At 59.6% G+C, this 19,264-nt stretch overlaps 2 protein-coding genes across 6 annotated transcripts in view; one reads left to right on the plus strand and one right to left on the minus strand.

Moving 5' to 3' along the window:
- SLC7A10 (solute carrier family 7 member 10) overlaps nucleotides 1–7,383 on the plus strand; it is a 15,235-nt gene extending 7,852 nt beyond the window's left edge. Inside the window, exons 2-11 of the mRNA XM_006095983.1 lie at nucleotides 937–1,141; nucleotides 3,496–3,647; nucleotides 3,853–3,978; nucleotides 4,048–4,201; nucleotides 4,961–5,084; nucleotides 5,167–5,270; nucleotides 5,614–5,710; nucleotides 5,929–6,078; nucleotides 6,633–6,810; nucleotides 7,046–7,383. Of these exons, the coding sequence (XP_006096045.1) occupies nucleotides 937–1,141; nucleotides 3,496–3,647; nucleotides 3,853–3,978; nucleotides 4,048–4,201; nucleotides 4,961–5,084; nucleotides 5,167–5,270; nucleotides 5,614–5,710; nucleotides 5,929–6,078; nucleotides 6,633–6,810; nucleotides 7,046–7,176 (1,421 nt within the window). The 3' untranslated portion in view covers nucleotides 7,177–7,383. The remainder of the gene's footprint in view (nucleotides 1–936; nucleotides 1,142–3,495; nucleotides 3,648–3,852; nucleotides 3,979–4,047; nucleotides 4,202–4,960; nucleotides 5,085–5,166; nucleotides 5,271–5,613; nucleotides 5,711–5,928; nucleotides 6,079–6,632; nucleotides 6,811–7,045) is intronic.
- Nucleotides 7,384–8,396: 1,013 nt separating this feature from the next.
- LRP3 (LDL receptor related protein 3) overlaps nucleotides 8,397–19,264 on the minus strand; it is an 11,843-nt gene continuing 975 nt past the window's right edge. The window contains exons 2-7 of one of the 5 annotated variants that reach the window (XM_006095979.3): nucleotides 18,712–18,759; nucleotides 13,036–13,180; nucleotides 11,303–11,517; nucleotides 9,705–10,821; nucleotides 9,270–9,402; nucleotides 8,397–9,049 (exon numbers count right to left, since the gene is read on the minus strand). In XM_006095979.3, the coding sequence (XP_006096041.1) occupies nucleotides 8,468–9,049; nucleotides 9,270–9,402; nucleotides 9,705–10,821; nucleotides 11,303–11,517; nucleotides 13,036–13,180; nucleotides 18,712–18,759 (2,240 nt within the window). In that variant the 3' untranslated portion in view covers nucleotides 8,397–8,467. Of the gene's footprint in view, nucleotides 9,069–9,269; nucleotides 9,403–9,704; nucleotides 10,822–11,302; nucleotides 11,518–13,035; nucleotides 13,214–18,711; nucleotides 19,253–19,264 lie in introns of those variants that run through there. The other 4 variants (XM_023759881.1, XM_014461975.2, XM_023759880.1 and 1 more) reach the window with 4 other exon arrangements.

Here is a 19,264-nt window from a genome sequence, read left to right on the forward strand (position 1 = left end):
CCCCAACCACGTTTCCCATTAGGGTCCTGGTTTGAGAGCAGTGACTCTGTTTACAACCAGTGGGCTGGCCCCAGGAGAGAGGCAGTCCGTGTCCAGACCCCAGGGCGGGCCAAGAGCCCCACTCTAGTGCCCTCTCCATTCCTTGCATGATGGCTGCGGACCAACCCCCAGCCCTGAAAACGGACCCTACTGGCCCTTGCCCAGGACCTGAAACATTTCCGTAGTGCCAGGAAACAGGTCTCAGAGTCTGTGCCTGTAGCCTGGGCCCTGGCTGGGTGCCTCCAGGAACCCAGGAAGCAAGCAGAGAAGCAACCTGGCAGGGAAAGGGGAGATGGGAGGTAAAGAAATAAAGAACAGGGCACCGTCTGGGGAACCACGGGCTGTGAAGTGGGAAGAGGAGCCCAAACCAGCATGGTCAAGGAGGGCTTCATAGAGGAGGAGCCGCTTCCTGAGTCACCTCATGGTTGGGACTTCAGCCAATAGGAAAGTGGCAGGAAAGTGTCATGGTCAAGGACTCGCTTTAAGAGGCCAGATTGGACGTAGGACAGGTGACTGGAGGCTTGAAAAAACTGGAGGCCTTAGCCGGGGGCAAAGGGCTGACCTGGGCCCTGTGGGAATGCACAGGGGTGGCCGCCACTCTGCCATCACTCAGGTGGCTGAGCCTCCTTGCACTTCGTGGGAATAAGTGTGAGGGCGGGGCAGAGGAACAGGACCCATCTCTGGCTGGGGAGCCTGTGGACAAGGTGCCACTCCCATGCCAGGGACTAGGGAGGGGAGATGATCAGCCCAGAGTGGAGTTGCAGGGTTTGAGGGCCCAGGACAGCCATGCCTCCAGGCCCTCCTGTCTCCTCCTCCAGGGAGCAGCCTGGGTTCTCGTCCTCACTGGAGCACCCAAAGCCCCACAGGGAAGGCTGATGCTCTCCATCTCCCCCACAGGGAACATCATAGGCTCCGGCATCTTCATCTCCCCCAAGGGAGTCCTGGAGCACTCTGGCTCTGTGGGTCTGGCCCTCTTCATCTGGGTCCTGGGCGGGGGCGTCACCGCCCTGGGCTCCCTCTGCTATGCGGAGCTGGGAGTCGCCATCCCTAAGTCTGGCGGGGACTATGCCTATGTCACGGAGATCTTCGGGGGCCTGGCTGGGTAAGTGGGGCGCCAGCGGCTCGGTGGTGGGTGGGGAGCCTCTCCAGAATGGATGGCCAGCCGAGCCTGGACCTGGGTTTCCTCTTCTGCTTCTCACATCACAGGAAGTTCACGGGGATGGGCGGAGGGAGGGGGGTGGGGCACCTTCCAAGGCCAGGGTGGGCGAGAACAGTGCCCACCCCACTCAAGCTGGATACTGCAGCTGGCCCCTTGAACTCTGTTTCCCTTTAAATAAAGCTGTCTCTAAGCCCCACTCCCCACCCAGGGCTTGTGGATGGGGAGGCCCTTACTATCTGAAACCTCTAGGTAATGCTAGCGTCGGGCAAAGATGGCCTTGAGTTTAGTGAGCCACATGTGTGTGGGGAGGGGCATGGTGCGCCTGTCAGCGCCCTGCAAGAGCTCCTCTTTAAGTAGCTCCCAACACTCCTTTGCTCACCAGTGAACATTCGCTGAGCACCCACAGTGTGAATAAAAGGATGTGCCCCTGTCCTCGCAGAGCAGCAGGGAAACCAGCCCTCAAAGGTGCTTAAAACCTAAAGGGTCCCAGCTTTGAGGGTGTGTGGGAGAGGCAGTGGCCCAGCAGCCAAGAGGATGGGGTGCCAACCACCTAGGGAAGGCTCCCAGGAAACACTACATTTACACCAAAGCTTGGAGGAAGAGTGGTGTTTTCTCTGTGGAGCAGTTGGAGCATGTGCAGAGGGTGGTGGCCTGGCCAGCTTGTCAGATCCATGGTAGGCAATAGGGCTTGGAGGGGAGGGGGGCGAGGGGGGGCAGCCAGGGGATCAAAGCTATTGCAGTTGTCCAGCTGAGCCATGCTGAGGCCTCAATAAAGGTACAAGGAGATTCCAGAAGCATTTAGGAGCCTGGTTCCGGAGGACGTGGTAGCCAGCGTGGCCTGAGGGTGGGTGCCGCAGGAGTGACCCTTGCTTTCCCACTGGCAAGCCTCCATAGATGGCAATGGGAGGGGGAGGGGGAGGTTTTGGGTGGAGCTTGTTACATTGGTGGGGTCTGTGGCATATCTGGGGAAATGCACAGTCAGGTCTTGGCAGGGGGTTGGGTTGAGCTCAGGGGAAAAAATTTAAGCTGAGTATAAAAAGCTTGGACCAGGGGACTTTAATGGAGCAGCTGTTGATGTGGCCCTGGCGGGGCACGCACACCGCTGGGTGCTCTCCTCTGGGGACAGGGTCCTCGCAGGGGCCTGGGGCCTGGGAAAGCTGAACAATTGTGCTGCACAACTAGAAAGCATATAGGGAAGGTGGGAGGGGGGAGGGCCCAAGACCCTACCTCCTGACTCAGCCTGGGGGCGTCCAGCATCAAGGGTTTGCAGAGGGGAGCACCCAGCAAGGGGGGGGCGGGCGGGTCGTGGAGTTAGGTTGCCCAGAAGCCAAGGCATTGGGGCAGGGTGCAAAGCAAGGGGTAGGAAGCAGGGCTACAGAGCAAGGGTGAGGGCCAAAAGGAAGCCACCAAACTTGGTGCCTGGAGAGATCAATGATGTCCCTGGAGGCAATTCCCACTCTTGAGAGCTGGACAAGGGACTAGGACCACCCCCACTGACAGGTCCTCCCTGGGCGCAGGCAGAGCTCCCGGAACAAGTAGGGCCTCACAGCCTTGAGCAGGGCTCCCACTCCTACATGGCACCCTACAGAGCGAAATTGGAGAAGAGGGGACAGAAATTACTCCCCACCCCAGCCAGGGTTCTGCAAAGGCTGGTCCCTCAGGGCACCACCGCTCAAGTCATCTGCAGCCATGGGGCTCTGCTGAGAGCTGCTGCTGGAACCAACACTGCTGATCCGCCCCAACCCCATCCGCAGAGCAGGAAGCAGCCTGTGGCCAGGGGCTGTGTGGCCATTAGAGAGATGGTTGGCCCCACCTAGCATGACTCAGTGGTTAAGTGTCAATCTATGAACCAGGAGATCACAGTTCCATTCCAAGTCAGGACACATGCCTGGTTTGCAGGCTCAATCTCCAGTGGGGGCATGCAGAAGGCAGTCGGTCAATGGTTCTCTCTCATCATTGATGTTTCTCTCTCTCTCTCTCTCTCTCTCTCTCTCTCTCTCTCTCTTTCCCTCCCTTTCTCTCTAAAATTAATAAAAATATATTAAAAAGTAAATAAAAAGAAAGGTGGTTGGTTCCCCAGTCGGTTCCTGACACCTGCCCAAGGGCAGCGTGTAGCTTTTTAACTGTGCTAAATGCAGTCTCTATTGAAAGCTGCCTCCTCGGCCCGAAGCCAGCCTCCTGCGCTGGCACCAGCCCTTGGGTTCCAGGACCCAGGTGCAGCCCTGCTCCACACCTCCGTCTGCTCTACTGGGAAGGCGATGGGATGCCTATGCCACTTGGGTCCTCACTCATTTCAGCTTCCTGCTGCTCTGGAGCGCAGTCCTTATCATGTACCCCACCAGCCTGGCCGTCATCTCCATGACCTTCTCCAACTACATATTGCAGCCCGTGTTCCCCAACTGCATCCCCCCCGCCGCAGCCTCCCGTGTGCTCTCCATGGCCTGCCTGAGTGAGTGCCCCCCATGAGGCGGGGTGGGGCCTCTGCTGGGGAGGAGGGGAGGACTCCTCCAGCTGCCAGACCCATGGAGAGGGAGAGGCACTCTAGTTGCTGCGGGGTATGCCACCCTCCTGCAGCTCAGGCTGGACTTGGCTGTGGCCCATAATGAGGGTCTCGGCCTCAGGCGCCCACCCGCCCCCTTGCCTTTCCTCCCCAGTGCTCCTGACGTGGGTGAACAGCTCCAGCGTGCGCTGGGCCACACGCATCCAGGACATCTTCACCGGCGGGAAGCTGCTGGCCCTGTCGCTCATCATTGGCATGGGCTTTGTCCAGATCTTCCAAGGTAGGGCCAGGGTGGGCCTGTGCCCAGGGCTGGAGAGAGGAAACTGACCCTTGACCTCTGGACCCCCAGGACACTTCGAGGAGCTGCGGCCCAGCAATGCCTTCGACTTCTGGATGACACCCTCCGTGGGTCACCTGGCCCTGGCCTTCCTGCAGGGCTCCTTTGCCTTCAGCGGCTGGAACTTCCTCAATTATGTCACCGAGGAGCTAGTTGACCCTCGAAAGTGAGTGCACCCGGCTGGGCCTTGGGAAGGGGTGCGGCCCGGCGATGGGAGAGGCAGCCTCCCTGACAGACCTGCTGCCACCTGTGACTTGGTCTGGTCATCTGCCTGCCCATGCCACTGCCCCACAGGAATGGCTCTAGTTAGCCGGGGCGCTTGTGTTCCAGCCTGGCACTGTATGGCTGTGGGCAAGTCACAGCCCTTTGCTGGGCCTCAGAAACACTGAATATCATTGTTCCGCTCTAAATGGATCCAGCTATTTGCATTTGGCCAAAAATTATACATGTGCACACAACATGGTCCCTGCAGATGAAGCCAGGGGCTCCATCTGATGCTCAGCCAGGGACCCCATAGGAAGCAGTCCCAGCAGGGGCTGGGCTGATAGGGAGTCCCAGGGGCACCCGGGTCCGTGGACTGAGCTCTCAGGGCACTGCTGGGATTTTCAAGGCTGATTTTGGCTGCATGCAATTTTCTCTTTATGTGCAGACATTAGACTCAGCACTTAGGTCCTAGGATATGGTGTGGCCCCTCCCCCATCTGCCTTCCTCCCACCAGCCTGTGCCAAGCTGGGTTTAGGGAGTTGAGGGGGTGCGAGACAGATAGCAGTGCTGCCCCCTTCCCTGCCCTCAAGGCCCCCAATAGACGCAGGCGATGGACACAAAGCTTCTCCTGTTGCTGGATCCCCTGGTCCCCCTCCTCACCCCTGGAACCCACCCCAGCCCCCAGAGGGCAGGCACTGACGTCCCCTCACCACTGCCCCAGGAACCTACCTCGAGCCATCTTCATCTCCATCCCGCTGGTCACCTTTGTGTACACCTTCACCAACATCGCCTACTTCACGGCCATGTCCCCCCAGGAGCTGCTGGCCTCGAACGCAGTGGCCGTGGTGAGTGGGGCCCCACTCGGTCCCCAGCCCTGCCCTGCCCCCACCCAGCCTCATGCACTGCCTCTCTCCTGTGCTCACTCAGACCTTCGGGGAGAAGCTGCTGGGCTATTTTTCTTGGGTCATGCCCGTCTCCGTGGCACTTTCCACTTTCGGAGGGATCAATGGCTACCTGTTCACCTCCTCCAGGTGACTGGACTGGGGAAAGGGTGGCCCCGGTGAGGCAAGGTAGGTGCCCTGGCATGCAAGCAGTGCTGGGGGCCAAAGGACAAGAAACCCTGCCAGGTGGGGCCCTCCTGAAGCTGGGACAATGGACTCCCCATGAACAAATGTCGGATCCCAACTCAGGAACAAAAAGCAAGAGGGAGGCAGGCAAGAGGCGGGGAAGAACTGCCCAGTGGGCTGTTGGGGCCTAGAGCAGGGGTCAGAGGTGACAACAAGAGGGATAACAGGTCTAGAGTGGAGATCCAGGATCTGGCCAGAGGGAAGGCCCGAGGCCGGCTCACAGCCCCCACCCATCTCTATCCCCCAGGCTGTGCTTCTCTGGAGCCCGCGAAGGGCACCTGCCCAGCCTACTGGCCATGATCCACGTCAGACGCTGCACCCCTATACCCGCCCTCCTCGTCTGCGTAAGTTGGGTGACCCAGGTTGGTAGGGCAGGAAGCCCAAGCCACCAGCAATGTGGGCAGTAGCAGGGATGAGCTCTGGCCCCGGTGGGCAGCCCACGGAGGGAGTGGGGAGGGCCGGGGCTCACCGACCTCCTGACCTGAGCCCGCAGCCCCAGGACAGCCTGCAGGGCTGACAGGAGGCAGGCGGGAGCCCAGCCCTCAGCTCGGTCCTCTCCCAGTACGGGGCCACGGCGGTTATCTTGCTTGTGGGAGACACGTACACGCTCATCAACTACGTGTCCTTCATCAACTACCTCTGCTACGGGGTCACCATCCTGGGCCTGCTGGTGCTGCGCTGGAGGCGGCCGGCGCTCCACAGGCCCATCAAGGTGAGAGCTTCACCCATTTGGGCATCCCATCCGTGGCGGGTGATGACGGCAATGGGGATTCCAGCTTTTGCCCCGTACTAGGCCCTGCTCGGGGTTTTGTGTGCTCTGGCCTATTTAGTCCTCAGAACAACCCCATGAGGTGGGTGATTTGAATACTCGCTCATGGTTGCACAAGAGTCCATGAGCCCACAGCAAAACAGAAGACCCTGAACTGAGCTAAAAGAAAAGTCCCCCTGTTTGCAAACAAATCCTTGAGCTGGAGAAGGGTTCAGTGCCTGAAATGTGAGAGGCCAAAAAAGATGTGACCTGCAACCAAGTGCAAGCCGCAAGTCCACATACAGTCACTGTAGAGCTTGGACCTGCTGACCCTGACAAATCCTTAATAATTTGGCCAACTGATGAATGGGCTTCCAGCATGTTGTGCTGCTGCCAGAAGGGGACCAGCCCCTCAGGGGTCAGCTCTCAGGAAAGGGTGGAAAGCACCAGGGCCCCCAGGGTGGTGGGGCAGGGTGAGGGGGGCCCCGCCCCATTGGTGCTCCGCTCACTCACCACAGGTGAACCTCCTTGTCCCTGCTGCGTACTTGGTCTTCTGGGCGTTCCTGCTGATCTTCAGCTTCATCTCAGAGCCCATGGTGTGTGGGATCGGCGTCATCATCATCCTCACCGGGGTGCCCATTTTCTTCCTGGGAGTGTTCTGGAGAAGCAAACCAAAGTGTGTGCACAGACTCACGGGTGAGCGGGGCAGCCTCCCCCAAGTGCCGGGGCTAGAGATGGGACTCTTTAGGGGGGTCGCCCTTGAGCAGGGTCTACCAGCAGCTGTGCTGGCAACACAGGGCCAACCACCCCAACTGTCTCCCCACGATGAGGCCCAAGTGTCCCGGACCCACCACAAATGGAGCAGCTCCCTGAGAACCCCTGTCCCACGGGTCAGATCCCAAGGTCCATCTGTCTGTCTGTCTGTCCTCAGAGTCAATGACACGCTGGGGGCAGGAGCTGTGCTTCGTGGTCTACCCCCAGGGCGCTCCCGAGGAGGAGGAGAATGGCCCCTGCCAGCCCTCCCCACTGCCCTCCGCGGACAAGCCCTTGAAGACACAATGAGACACTTATGGAGCCTGAAGCAGCTATTTCTGTTTACATGTTGTTTATTGAGGAGGTGTTTTGGAAAAAAAGTTGTTTTTCCTGGAAAAAAAGAGTTCCCACTCTTAGAGGCCTGTAATAAGGAAGCCCTAAGATGTGGACTAGGTCCCCTGCCAGCATGGCCCTGCAGGCTTTTCCTGAAAAGATCTATGAATAAAACAGGGCTGGTGGTGCACTTGTCTCAGGTGAGTCCCAAGTGGGCATAACTCTGCGGGCACCTGTGGAGAGGTGGGGAAGGTGCCGCAGGCTCTGGAGGAGGCCCCTGCATTGGGGGCTCTGCCACTTGAGCCGGGCACTTCCTCTCTGGGACTGGCAGTCGGGTCCAGCGCCACCTCTGCCCCAAAGGGACATCGAGGATTGAGAAGCAGCTGGTGTGCCCTCCCCAGGCCCAGCAAGACCTGGCTGAGGCTCAGCCTCTCCCTCCCCCTGGGAGAGTCCACGGGTTCCCTCCAGAGCGGCCTTTGTTCCCATAAATCCCCACGGGGTGAGTGTCAGGACTTCGGAGCTCATGCCTCACCCTGGTTTACAGGTAAGGAAACGGAGGCCCTGAGACACGAGGGGATGGATTTGGCCACTGTCAGCTTGTGCCTCAGCCTCTGTCCCCTGAGAAACACCGAGCAGCATCTCCCAGGGCCTTCCTCTCCCCCCGCCCACATTTTCAGTGCCCCGTGCCCAGGAGATTGACCCTTCCAGCTAGAGGGCAAGGGTCATCAGCCTGGCCAGGCCCAGGCTTATACCACAGGCATGAGTTTGGGGGCAGAAGCCTCCTGGCCCAGCTCCTCCGGGTCCTGCGGGGAGGACGGAGAGCTCAGTGCCAACAGAGCCGACCTACCGTGGACGTGGATGGGTTCCATGTGCCCAACAGCTACGTTCAGTCCAGGCACAGCTCTGGCGCCCTCTGGGGTGAATGAAGTGAGAAGCCACAGACAACACCCCAGAGAGCTCTCCCCTGGTCGTCCTGCTTCTCTGGAAATGGGTTCCCAGGATGGAGGGGGGAGATAGAAGTGAGACCCCAGGTGTCTGTGTGGACACCGGACCACACCGAGGGGCTCATCATTCCACTCTCCCCCTGCTGAACCCCCACAGCCCCACCCGCCTTGCCCACCAGAAGGGGGGATGCTGATGCGGCAAGCTGGTGGGATTCTGGGTGGGCCACACTGCAAGAAAGAAGGACGCAGAGGCAGGGTAGAAACAACTGTATATTCCCTGGTTACAAGGCGGGGCTGTGGCAGTCACCAGCGCATCTGGTGGGTCAGCAGACCAGCAGGGCCTCGTCGTCACTGGCCTCCGTTGGGGAGCAGGGGGGTGGGGGGCTCCTGCAGACACCCAGTGGCTCTGGTGGGTGGGGGCCTAGGGTGCTGCCGGCAGTGGGGGCTAGGGAGTGAGGGTCCTGGGCCGAGCAGGGCTCCCGAGGCGTGTCCACAGAAGCTGGGCTGTCCATCAGAGGGTCCCTGCAGGCCTTTCTGTCCTTGTCCACTGGCCTGTACTCTGGGTCCTGCAGGCTCAAGGGGGGCAGCACAGAAGGTCCCACCTCTGGTGTATGGACAGGGGCACTGGGGGACCCATCTCCAGCTGCCCCAGCGCTGCCTGTGTCCGTAAGGGGTGCTGGGGGGTCCAGGGCGGCCCCTGGTGCAGGCTGGAGGAGCCCGTCACCCAACACTGTCTGTGAGGTGCGCGCAGCAGTCAGCAGTGGGATCTGTCCTCGCGGTGCCCGAGGCCGGTGAAAGAGCCGGTTCCACAGGCGACCGAGCCGGCGGCGGGAGGGTCCTCTGCGGGAGGCATGCCTGCGCATCTGTCGCCGCATGGCTGTGCGAAGGTTCTGTAGCACGGAGGCCTGGAGGGTGGGTCGGCGGCTGAGGGGGCAGAGGTCAGCACGACCCCCAAGGGACCCGAGACCCCAAGAGACCAGTTTGTCCTCCCCGTCTGGCCACGGCCCCCATGTCACCCTCCCCCGGCCTCACTTCCCGCCTCCATCTACCCCACTTTGTCTCAGCATTCCCGCAGGTCCAGCCGGGAGCTGGGGACTGTAGGGTCTCATGCCCTCTGGCGCTCACCTGGGATGCACTGTAGACAGGAAAGTCCTCCACGGGTGGAATGAGGCCCTGTGCAATGAGCTGCCCATAGGACGGGGGTGCCTCCCGCCGCACAAACTCAGCCTCGAGGCGTGTCATCTGCGTCTCAAAGGCCCTGAAAGCAAGCGGCAGAAGGGCAGCATAGCAGGGCTGGCCAGGACCCCACACTTCCCGCCTCCCATGGGGCACTGTGCAAGGGCTCACAGCAGGATGTGGGCCCTGCCACACCCTCCAGACATCCTGAGACGCCTGGACCCTGGATGCACAAGAGAAGTCCCACATGGATGGCCTGAGCCCCAATTTACCCACAGCTGTAGGAACAGTGAGCCCAGAGCCTCTCTCCAAAGAAATGAAGAAGCTGAGGCTCATGGCCTGTGACCCCAGGCACCGGGCAGCAGTGAGGCACCGCCCGCCCACCTGTACTCCTGCGTGCGCAGTGAGTAGAGCTTGAAGGCGCAGCCCAAGGCGATGACGAGCAGCAGGCCACAGACCAGGCTGCCGATGAGGGCGGCGGTGATGACCTTCCGGGGCACGGCCGCCAGGCAGCCGTGCTCATCGCTGCCATCCTGGCAGTCCTCCTGGCCATCGCAGCGCCACGTCTCAAAGATGCACAGGTTGGTGCCACAGTGGAAGGTGCCAGGCTGGCAGGAGAAACAGTTCTTCTCGTCAGCGCCATCAGGGCAGCTTTTCTGGTTGTTGCAGCGGTCAGCAGGTGTGTAGCACAGGCCGCTGCCACCCTCGCAAGGGTACTGGTCTGGAGGGCAGGCGGGGCAGCCCTGTTCATCTCGGCCGCTAGCACAGTGCCACCAGCCATCGCAGCGCTGTGGCTCCGAGAAACAGCCCTGTTCACCTGTGTCACCCATGTCGCCCTCGATGCTGCTCCCACACGGCTGCTCCCACGGGAGGCAGTAGCCCTTCACCTGGTAGGTGGCGTTGAAGCCGTGGCCAGCGCTGCGGGCGCGGGCATGGTAAGCCACAGTGAGGCGGCCCTGGGCAGCCTCAAGGCTCACGGGCCGGTGGTTGCTGCGGTAGGACAGCGTCTGCAGCAGGCGGTCCCCACGCTCACCCAGGCCCTCGTACACCTGCACATAGTCGTCATAACCCAGCCGCAGCTCCAGCTGCAGCAGCACACGCCGCGTGTCTTGTGTGTCCACCAGCCACGTGCAGTGAAGGTCCGAGGGCCCTCGGGCTGCACCAAACAGGTCTGGGGAAGCAAAGGAGCCATAGAAGCTGCCCAGCCGCCGGCCACACGCCAGGTCCGGGCAGCCAGCCTCATCGGAGCCATCGCCGCAGTCCTGCGTGCCGTCGCAGCGCCGCTCTGCAGGCAGGCAGCGCGTGGAGCGTGCCCCGCTGCAGGGGAAGGTGCCCCCGGGGCACAGGCTTCCGGGTGGCTCGGAGGCAGGTGCTGAGCAGTTGCCCTCATCAGAGCCATCGCCACACTCATCCACAGTGTTGCACTGCCACGGGCCCGGCAGGCACTTGCCATTATCACAGCGGAACTCGTCTGCCTGGCAGGATGCCTGGCCTAGTTTCCCTGTGGAATGAGAGAGCAGAGGAAGATAGTCAGGGGAGAGCAGGGCCTCCTCCAGCCTGGGGCCTGAGGGCCAGGGACGGGCAGGGTGGCTCCCCCATTCCAGCCGGGCCTCTGCAGGGCCAAGGAAGAGGCAGGAGACATAGAGGAGAGCCCCTGGCCTCACATGGCCACCTGAGGCATAAAGACCCCTCGAATGTCAGGTAAACTAAGTCCCTGACCTGAGGTGCAGGGTGATCTGGGTGAAGGGGGGAGCCCCCACTCTAACCAATTCTGGAGTGGGATCAGTGACTTTGAGGGACTCCAAGGTACCCTGAGGCAGCAACATGACTAGTCCCCGTCCCACCACTGTGCTCAGCCTGATGGGGTTCCTGGAGGAGACCCAGCAGGGAGCAGGCAGATGGGGGGTGCTGCTCTGGCCCCAGGCGCCCACGTGGTGCACTGAGTGCTCTGCGGTGCCCTGCGATGCCGTTGCTGGTGTCACCTCGGATGTATGAGAGACGGAAGCCCTGGGCCTGGCCGGAGCTGGAGGCATCAGAGTGGAAGAAGATCCAGACATGGTCCCGGGCGGAGATGAAGGCAGGCGGGATGGCAGAGCCACAGAGCCGGAAGGCCTCCTGGCGGGGTGGGGCCGCTGGGCCCAGCATGAGCCAGTCCAGGGAGCACTGGTGGGACTCCTCCACGTCGAAGTTGCGGAAGCTGCAAGGGTGGGTAGGCAGGCAGGGCCCATGTGGCCAAGGACCAGCAGAGAACAATCAGGCCTGAACTTAGAAAAAGGATGGCCAACCCCACCCGCACCTCCTCTCCTCCACTCCCAGACACCCAGGGATCTGAGGGCAGATCCAAGAAGAATAAAAAACTCTGAATAGATCCTTCACATCAGACCCCTGCAGCTCTGGGAAGGCCTTGTCAGCACACACATAGCATCCCCACCCCAAAACCAAAGTGGAGGCCCAGTCAGGAGCCCCATCTTGGGCAATTCCCTCCCCTCATACCCTCCCAAGTGGGGAGACCCAAGGCCCCAGATCCCACCCACACTGGGTGTGCTGGGACAGACCCTGCACAAACTCACAGGCCTGTGCACTGTGGGGGAGGGGGCATGCCCCCAGGGCGGGGCTAGGCTGGGGCTAGGTGACAGCTTGTCACCTGGGAAGAAATATATCAGCCCTGGACCTCTGGCCCAGGCTGTGGGACGAGCAGATCATAGAGCCCGGAGTCTTTGGAGGAGGGTGAAGTCTTTGAAGAGAATGTGCCCGAGAGCCACAGCCCTGTGACCACGGGAAAGCAGGCACAGACACTAGGACACCCTGATTGTGCCAGCACATCCCATGCTTTGGAGCTATGGAGTAACTGGGGGCCTTCTGAGCTTTGGCATTTAGGAGAGTGACTCCCCAGCCAAATATCCCCATGGCCACCCAGGCCAGGAGTTCCAGCATCTGTTCACCTCAACCCATTTCCCTCTGCATGTCCTGCAGCTGGAGCACCTGGGCTCCTGCTGAGACTGCCCTGAGGACCCTGGAGAAACCCTGCTCTGGGATCCGTGCCAGCCTAGCTGCTAGCCACCCCTGCAGGACAGAGAAGATACCTCTGCCACCTCAGAGAGCTAGACCATGCCTACCAGCCCCCAGAGCTCCCCTTCCTGGCAGGCCTGAGGTGACTCACAGCCCCCACAGCCCCTGAGAGAGGCTCAGGGCAAGATGAAGCCCAGCTCCATGTAGCCAGCCACAGAGGCCCACAGAGACCTGGGAGCTGGGCACACTCACATGCTCACAGCACTCATTTGCTTACAGCTCACACATGTTCACACCTGACTCTCACACGTACACTTGCACACTCACCTGCTCACATTTGTCCTCCTAACTTGCTCAGACATGTGCTCATGTACATGCATGTGCTTAGACACTCACACGTCATTTATTCCTGCTGAATGAGCTCATACACATACACAAGCACACACGTGCTCAAACACATACACTCACATGTGCCCTCCACACCTGTTCACACATGTGCTCATACATATACACTCACACATGCTCGCACATGCACTCCATGCCTGCCCACATATGCACTCAGTCACATGCACCATCACATGCATGCACTCTCTCTCTCTCTCTCTCTTCCTCCCTCTTTCTCTCTTTCTCTCTCTCTCACACACACACGCTTAGCACTTGCAGACCCATATAGGTTCCCGTGGACACCCCCCGGGGACTCCCATACCTGATGGTGATCATGTCGCCACGGTCACCCTGGATGTGGATGTACCAGCTGCAGTTGGTGCCCGGCGGGTAGTTGAGGGGCCAGGCCGGGCTATAGATGACGCCACGCCGTTCTGTGTGCTGCTCCAGTTTCCCACTGCAGGCAGCTGTCAGGAGAGGAGGCGAAGTGCTGGCCTCACCTTTGGGAGGAAGTGGGGGGAGGTGGGGACTCTTAGCTTGAGCACAGGCCTTTCCAAGGTGTGATAAAGGCCAGCCAAGGGTGGGCATAGCCAAGGGCAAGGCCACTACTTGAGACTTCATGGAAGTGGTGTATATGTGGGACAAGGAGCACCCACATGGGCTAAGGGCAGCCGTAGCCCCAACCCCATCTGTGCACAGAGCCTAGGTCTTATCTCCCCTCCCTGGCAGGGCTGGAAGCGTGCCCACCAACAACTCCCCTTGGCACCTCTGAGGTGCAGCCTCTTGGCCTTGGCACCTCAGTTCAGTTAAGAATTCTGCACCCTAGACCTGCCTGACGTCCCTGGGACTTGACAAATACAGTCCTCAGTCTGAGAGGAAAGAAGCTCTGTTCACCCAACACAGATGTGAGTACCTACTATGTGCCAAACACAGTGCTAGGCATGCTGAATAAGACAGGCTCTGTGGAACTCACAGGCTGCGGGGGGCGGAGGGGATCAGACTGACTTTATGCAGATCCCCTGCGTGGAACAAAAATAACAAAACAGGCTTGAAGGGAGGGGCAAATGTCCAGATGGGGCTGGAAACACAGGCTGGGTCTGATTACAAAGAATTTGGGTTTAATCTTGAGCATAAGTGGGAAGCCACTGGAGGTAGATCTCGTAACCAGATGAGGAAACTGAGGCTCAGAGAGAATAAATGGCCAGCCTATGGCCACACAGCCAGTCAGAGTCCACCCTGTTCCTCTGGTACTGCCGTGCCTGCCGTGCCTGCGCCAACGCATTTAGGAAGTGTCACCATGCGCTGTACTAGGGACCAGTGCAGAGGCCACACCTGCCAGCGTGAGTGAGGGGCCACCATGCCCCTCCCCCCACAGCTCTCCTCACCACAGGCTCACTATACCCTCTTCATTATACATGCCCTCCACTTCCCAGCCTTCCCAGGACCAGGCAAGGCCCCTACACTTGGCTGCCCCCACCCCTCACTGCCCCTTCAACCCTTCACCACACTGCTTCACTGAATCCTCCCAAAAGCCTGTGGCAAAGGCGGGCCCTAATACAGACAGGAAACCTGAGGCTCAGGAAGACAAATGATGACCTGAGTCCAGAGCCATCACCTCCTCACTCTCCCACTGCCTGGCACTTTCCACTGTCGCCCCGGAAGCAGGGGTCTCTGCTGGCTCTCAACACAGCTGCACAAAATTTTGTCCTCATGCTCATAGGACAAGGACAAAATTCATCACAGTGGCACCAGCCCCTCACCTCTTCTGCCTCATCTCCCCCTATAACCCATCTTTCCACTCACACCTCCCATGGGAGGGAAACTTTGTCCTGTGGCCCCTGGCAGGATGCTCTCCCCACCCGTTAGCCCATCCACTCCTATGGGCTTCAGCCCAGTGGCCCCTTCCCCAGGGGACCCTCCACTAGGGCTCCAGTCCCCCCGCTTCTCTCCTCCACAGCACCTGCCATAGCAGCAATTTCCCTTTGAGTTGTGCTGGCTCTGGCTCAACACTGTGTCCCCAGGATCCCACACAGGGCCTGACACACAGTAGGTGCTCAATAAATATGGATCAACGAGAATTGGCCAGCCCAAGCACCTGCTTAGCATTCGGAGGCATGAAACCCCTTCCACTGGGGCCTGCCATGACCATGGAGTCCGGTGACCCAATACTGTGACTACCAGGGAGTCAAAACCCCCATCCACAGCTCACAAGAAATTCAAAGGACTAGAAGAGAAACACCACCGCGTGACCCTAAAACAAGGCTGACCTCGCCCAGTTCGCCCTCAGAGCCTCGACAGTGCCAGGCCAGAGAGACGCCAGCCAAGGCTCTCCACCTGGCACTCACCCTAGGAGGCTAGCCCTCCTGAACTTAGATTTCTCACCCATAAACTGGGAGCGATGCACGCTGGTCACAGGCCAGCAGAGGAAGGACTAAACAAACAGAATGGCCTGCCCATTCCCTCTGACAGGTGCGGCCACCAGCTTTGTGGACCTCACAGGGACCCTGGCTGTTGGCCTGGAGACACCCTGAGAGGTGAGGGGTTACGCAAACCAGAAGAGACCTTCTCCTCTGGAAGGTGCTGGGTGGGAGGGTCACAGGCAGGGAGGGTCACAGGCAGGGGGGGCCTACGCTGCTAGAACGCATCTTCCCCCACACGGAGTCTCTGAAGCACTGGCCTCTGAGGCAGGGGGCCCAGGTCGGGCAAGCTGGGAACCACCGTATCCTCAGCCCCAGGACAGGATCTGGGCAGAGCAGGGCCCAGTCAATACCTGCTATGGCCTGGAAGCCTTCCCCAGAGACAAACACTCACAGAGGCCAGGTCTCTCACCCACACCGGCAGGAAAGCCATGCCTGCATGCCGTCCCTCTGGCCAGAATACTTCTCCCTCCTGGAGGGAGAAGTATTCTCTTGCAGGGGTCAGGAGGCCTGTCTCAGACCACCAGCCACGTCAGGAACAGATGACTGGACAGCTGCCAGGCCAGCTCTGCCTCTCAACAAAGCCTCCGACAACACATCCCCCAAACAGCCCCACTCCTGAGGGGCCCCCAGAGCTGCCCCAGAAATTCTCACATCCAGGGCAGCAATGTCATTCAGTTACTGTTTGCTCTTCTCCAAAGCAGGCCACAGAGAACACAGTTGTGTCAGTCCAGCCACACAGAGTGAATGTGGAGCAGGAGGGAAGCGGGGTCAGTGCAGGAAGCTGGGAGCTCTGGTCAGGGCCTCTTGACTGGACACCTCTTGGCAATGGGCTTGGAGGGTACCACCAGCTCAGACAACCAGCCCCAGCCCTCTCTGTGGTAGCAGGAAGCCCACCCAACACAGGATCCAGGCACAGGCAGGAGAAAGTGGCTTAGGAACCCAATCTTGGGGCCTCTGCTTGTCCAACAGTAAATTGTGGTCAGTGAGTGCACTTCTCTGAGGGTGGCTGGGAAATCTGGAGAAAGTGGCAGGCAGACATTCATGGGATGGGGTGAGTGGGAGGCTGCGCCCCGTGGGAGTTGAGGGTTGTGACAGGCTATGGGATGATGGGCCAGCAGTATGGGGAGCTGGGAGGACTGTGTGTTTGGGGAGATACTGGAGCAGAATAGAGGATTTGGGGGTGCTTAGGAGGCACTCAGAGAGATCTAGCAGAGCTTTAGCTGGAGGGACCTATGTTCACTCGGGCAGAAAATTCCCTTGGCCCTCGTGGCAAAGTGGCCTGCTCAAGTGGGCAAGGGATGACGGGGCATTTTTTAGAGCAGCGAGCGCCTTTCCTTCATCACATACTCTTGAGAGGGCCTGAGCCTGAGGAAGCACAACTGCAGACCCGGTCTCTAAAGGCCACCAATACCCCAGACAACCTGCCTGCTGTCACCAGACCACAGGAAGCTGGGACCCCCACCCCAGAAGCTCAGAGAAGCTGCCAGGTGAGTGCAGAATAGCCTGAAGACCTACCCAAGCCACCCCAGGTCATAGTGGCCACATGGCGGAGCCCAGAGTCCAAGGTGCAGGAGGCATTAGTCCCCGGGCAGAGATCCCCAGGACAGCCCAGCCAGGCCCTCAGGAGCCCAGTGAAGACTGGGAAGGGGCAGGGGGACAGTCCTGATCCAGGATCCTCACAGTAGGAGTCACAGGGGAAATCCTGAAAATGTAATCATGGAGCCCTGGGTCAGAGGGGGAGGGGGCCTCAGCTTCTAAGCTGTCTCTGAGCAATGCTAGAGGGGTCAGGGCTGGACTCCAGAAGAGGTAGGACCCAGACCACCACCTGTGACCACACAGACTGTTTGCAGCTCAAGACACGGGGACACTGAACACAGGCACCGTGATGTGGACAGAGGCCCCTGGAGCTGGACAATGTGGACCTCCTGGGACTGAGGTCTTGAGAGCTAAGAACAAAATGTGCGGCGCTCGGTGGCTGTCTTTCCCTCCCTGGCTCTGTGGGTGAACCTCATGCCTGTAGCATCTACACTGGGGCACAGGCATGTGGCAGACATGTCAACCCACCACACCAGCAGCAGGGCTGGCCTGGGGCTCGCATCTGTAAGACCTGCACGCCGTCCCGCTCCCTCACAGCCAGTCAGTCTTCTCCTGGAAATGGTGAGGGGGCCAGGACGCCAGGCAGGGCTGGGGCTGACTCCGTGCTGAGCAAGGCAGGGCCCTAGGCCAGCAGAGTCAGCAGAGGAGGCCGGCTGCAGGGAGCCGGAGCTAGTGTGCAAGGAGAATCGGGAGGAGACTGACAGGCCGTGCCAGAGAGACGGGCCCATGAGAGCGCTCTGTGGACTCCGGGCCTCCCATCCCAGTGACCTTGGCCAGCAGAGACACCTCTCTCTGAACCAACCTCGGTGAGTTTCTGCTAAAGTTGAGCCCTGGGCAGAACTAGAAGTCCCCTATCTCCTGCCCCTCCATGAAGCACAGCAGACAGCAAACAAATCAGCAGGCACCCAGATTGGGGACCACACATTCTCCCAGCTTCCCGAGGCCCTTCTTAGATGTCTCCTGGTGGCACCAAGGGCCATGAGAGTCTAGACTTACCCATTTGCCAAACCCTGGCAACCCCCTCAGCAAAGAGCAAATGTCCTCATGGGCTCATCCTCCCTTCCCACTCCTGACAGTCTTTGCTGCACTAGGCACAAGGCACAAGCACAAAGATGGCCAGTGGATGGACAGACCCGGTCTGACAGGCAAAGGCAGGGGCAGAGCTCCAACTGTGTTTTCTCGGATATTATATGTCTATTTGGCATCCATTCATTGCAGGGCCAAACTACCGGTCAGCGTGTTCACCTCTCTCCTGCATGCCAGTTTGTCTGGAGCCTGCCTTTTCCCAGGCCGGCTGCTCCAAGGCTGAGCCCCCACCCACCTTCTTACCTGATTCACACAGCAAGCCAATATTTCCCCTGCCTTAGACCATCCTAGCCAATTCTAAACGGTTTGCCTTGCCCTGCCTTGACGTTCCCACAGAAACTCCAACTGATGCTCTGGCCTTGGCCGCCCCTGCATCGAACCTGATCGAACCTGTGGCTCTGTGTGGTGTGGTCAGTATCCCTTTCTCTCAAGACACATACGTAACAACTTCTGTCAATGGCATTGGCCTCTCCGTGTCATCACTCAGTCATGCCTTTATAAATTAAATCCCAGGTATAATTCAAAAACAGGCATCATCTCTGGCAGCTCGTGGCCCTTGGGGAACCCCACAGCCTACAGGAAGTACAATCCGTCAACTATCCCAGGCAGTTTGCTAGTGGTATTAAGCCACCATGTGTCAATACCATGCTGAGTACCTTGCCTCGTTCGCTCATTCAACCCTAATAACAGGCTTTGAAGTAAGTCTTATTATTGCACCCATTTTATAGACGTGGAAACTGACATGCAGGGAAGTTTAAGCAGCCTCTTTGGGATGCAGAAAAGATACACGAGGACTGACCTCAGAGGTAGAACCCGGACCTTGAAGGCCTGTCCTCAGAGGTTACTAAACCGGAAGGCAGGGAAGAAGGGAAGAGGAAGGGAAGTGTCTTACTCACCTAAAGCAGGAACTGCGCTGCTGAGCCGGCCAGTGAGAACGATGTTCACTGTGAAAAACATAAAGAGGGTCCAGGGGAGGGTGGCTCTTGGGACCTAGGCACCTGCCATTCAGGGGCACAAGACAACAGAGCCCGAACTCCAGGCTGGTTCGCTTCCTCTCAGAGCAAAAGCCCAGAGCGCTGCTACAGAGACTGCTGCTCCCAGCTGGGCCTGCAGGGACCCCAGAGGGTCTCAGAACCCACTGCACACCTCCAGCAGAAGAGCGCAGTGCGCAAGCCGGGCTGCACCTGACCACTCCTGCCACTCCCCACGCCTGGGAATTCTAACTCACTCGGGAGGGCGTATGTTCCTGTCTCCTGTTGGGCTTGAGAAGCTCAGGCCTGGACCACCCATCAGAGAGAGGCCCTGGCTCAGCCCGGGCAGAGGCCCTGCCTGTTCCAGGGGGTTCCTGCCACCTTGCCAGCCACCTCAGCCACTGCCAGCCAGGAGGTAGGAAAGACGTTCTGATCACCCCATGTTACAGGGGTGCACGCCTAGCAGAGGTCAGGGGCG

This window comes from Myotis lucifugus, unplaced genomic scaffold (genome assembly GCF_000147115.1).
Source record: "Myotis lucifugus unplaced genomic scaffold, Myoluc2.0 scaffold_164, whole genome shotgun sequence".
NCBI lineage: Eukaryota > Metazoa > Chordata > Mammalia > Chiroptera > Vespertilionidae > Myotis > Myotis lucifugus.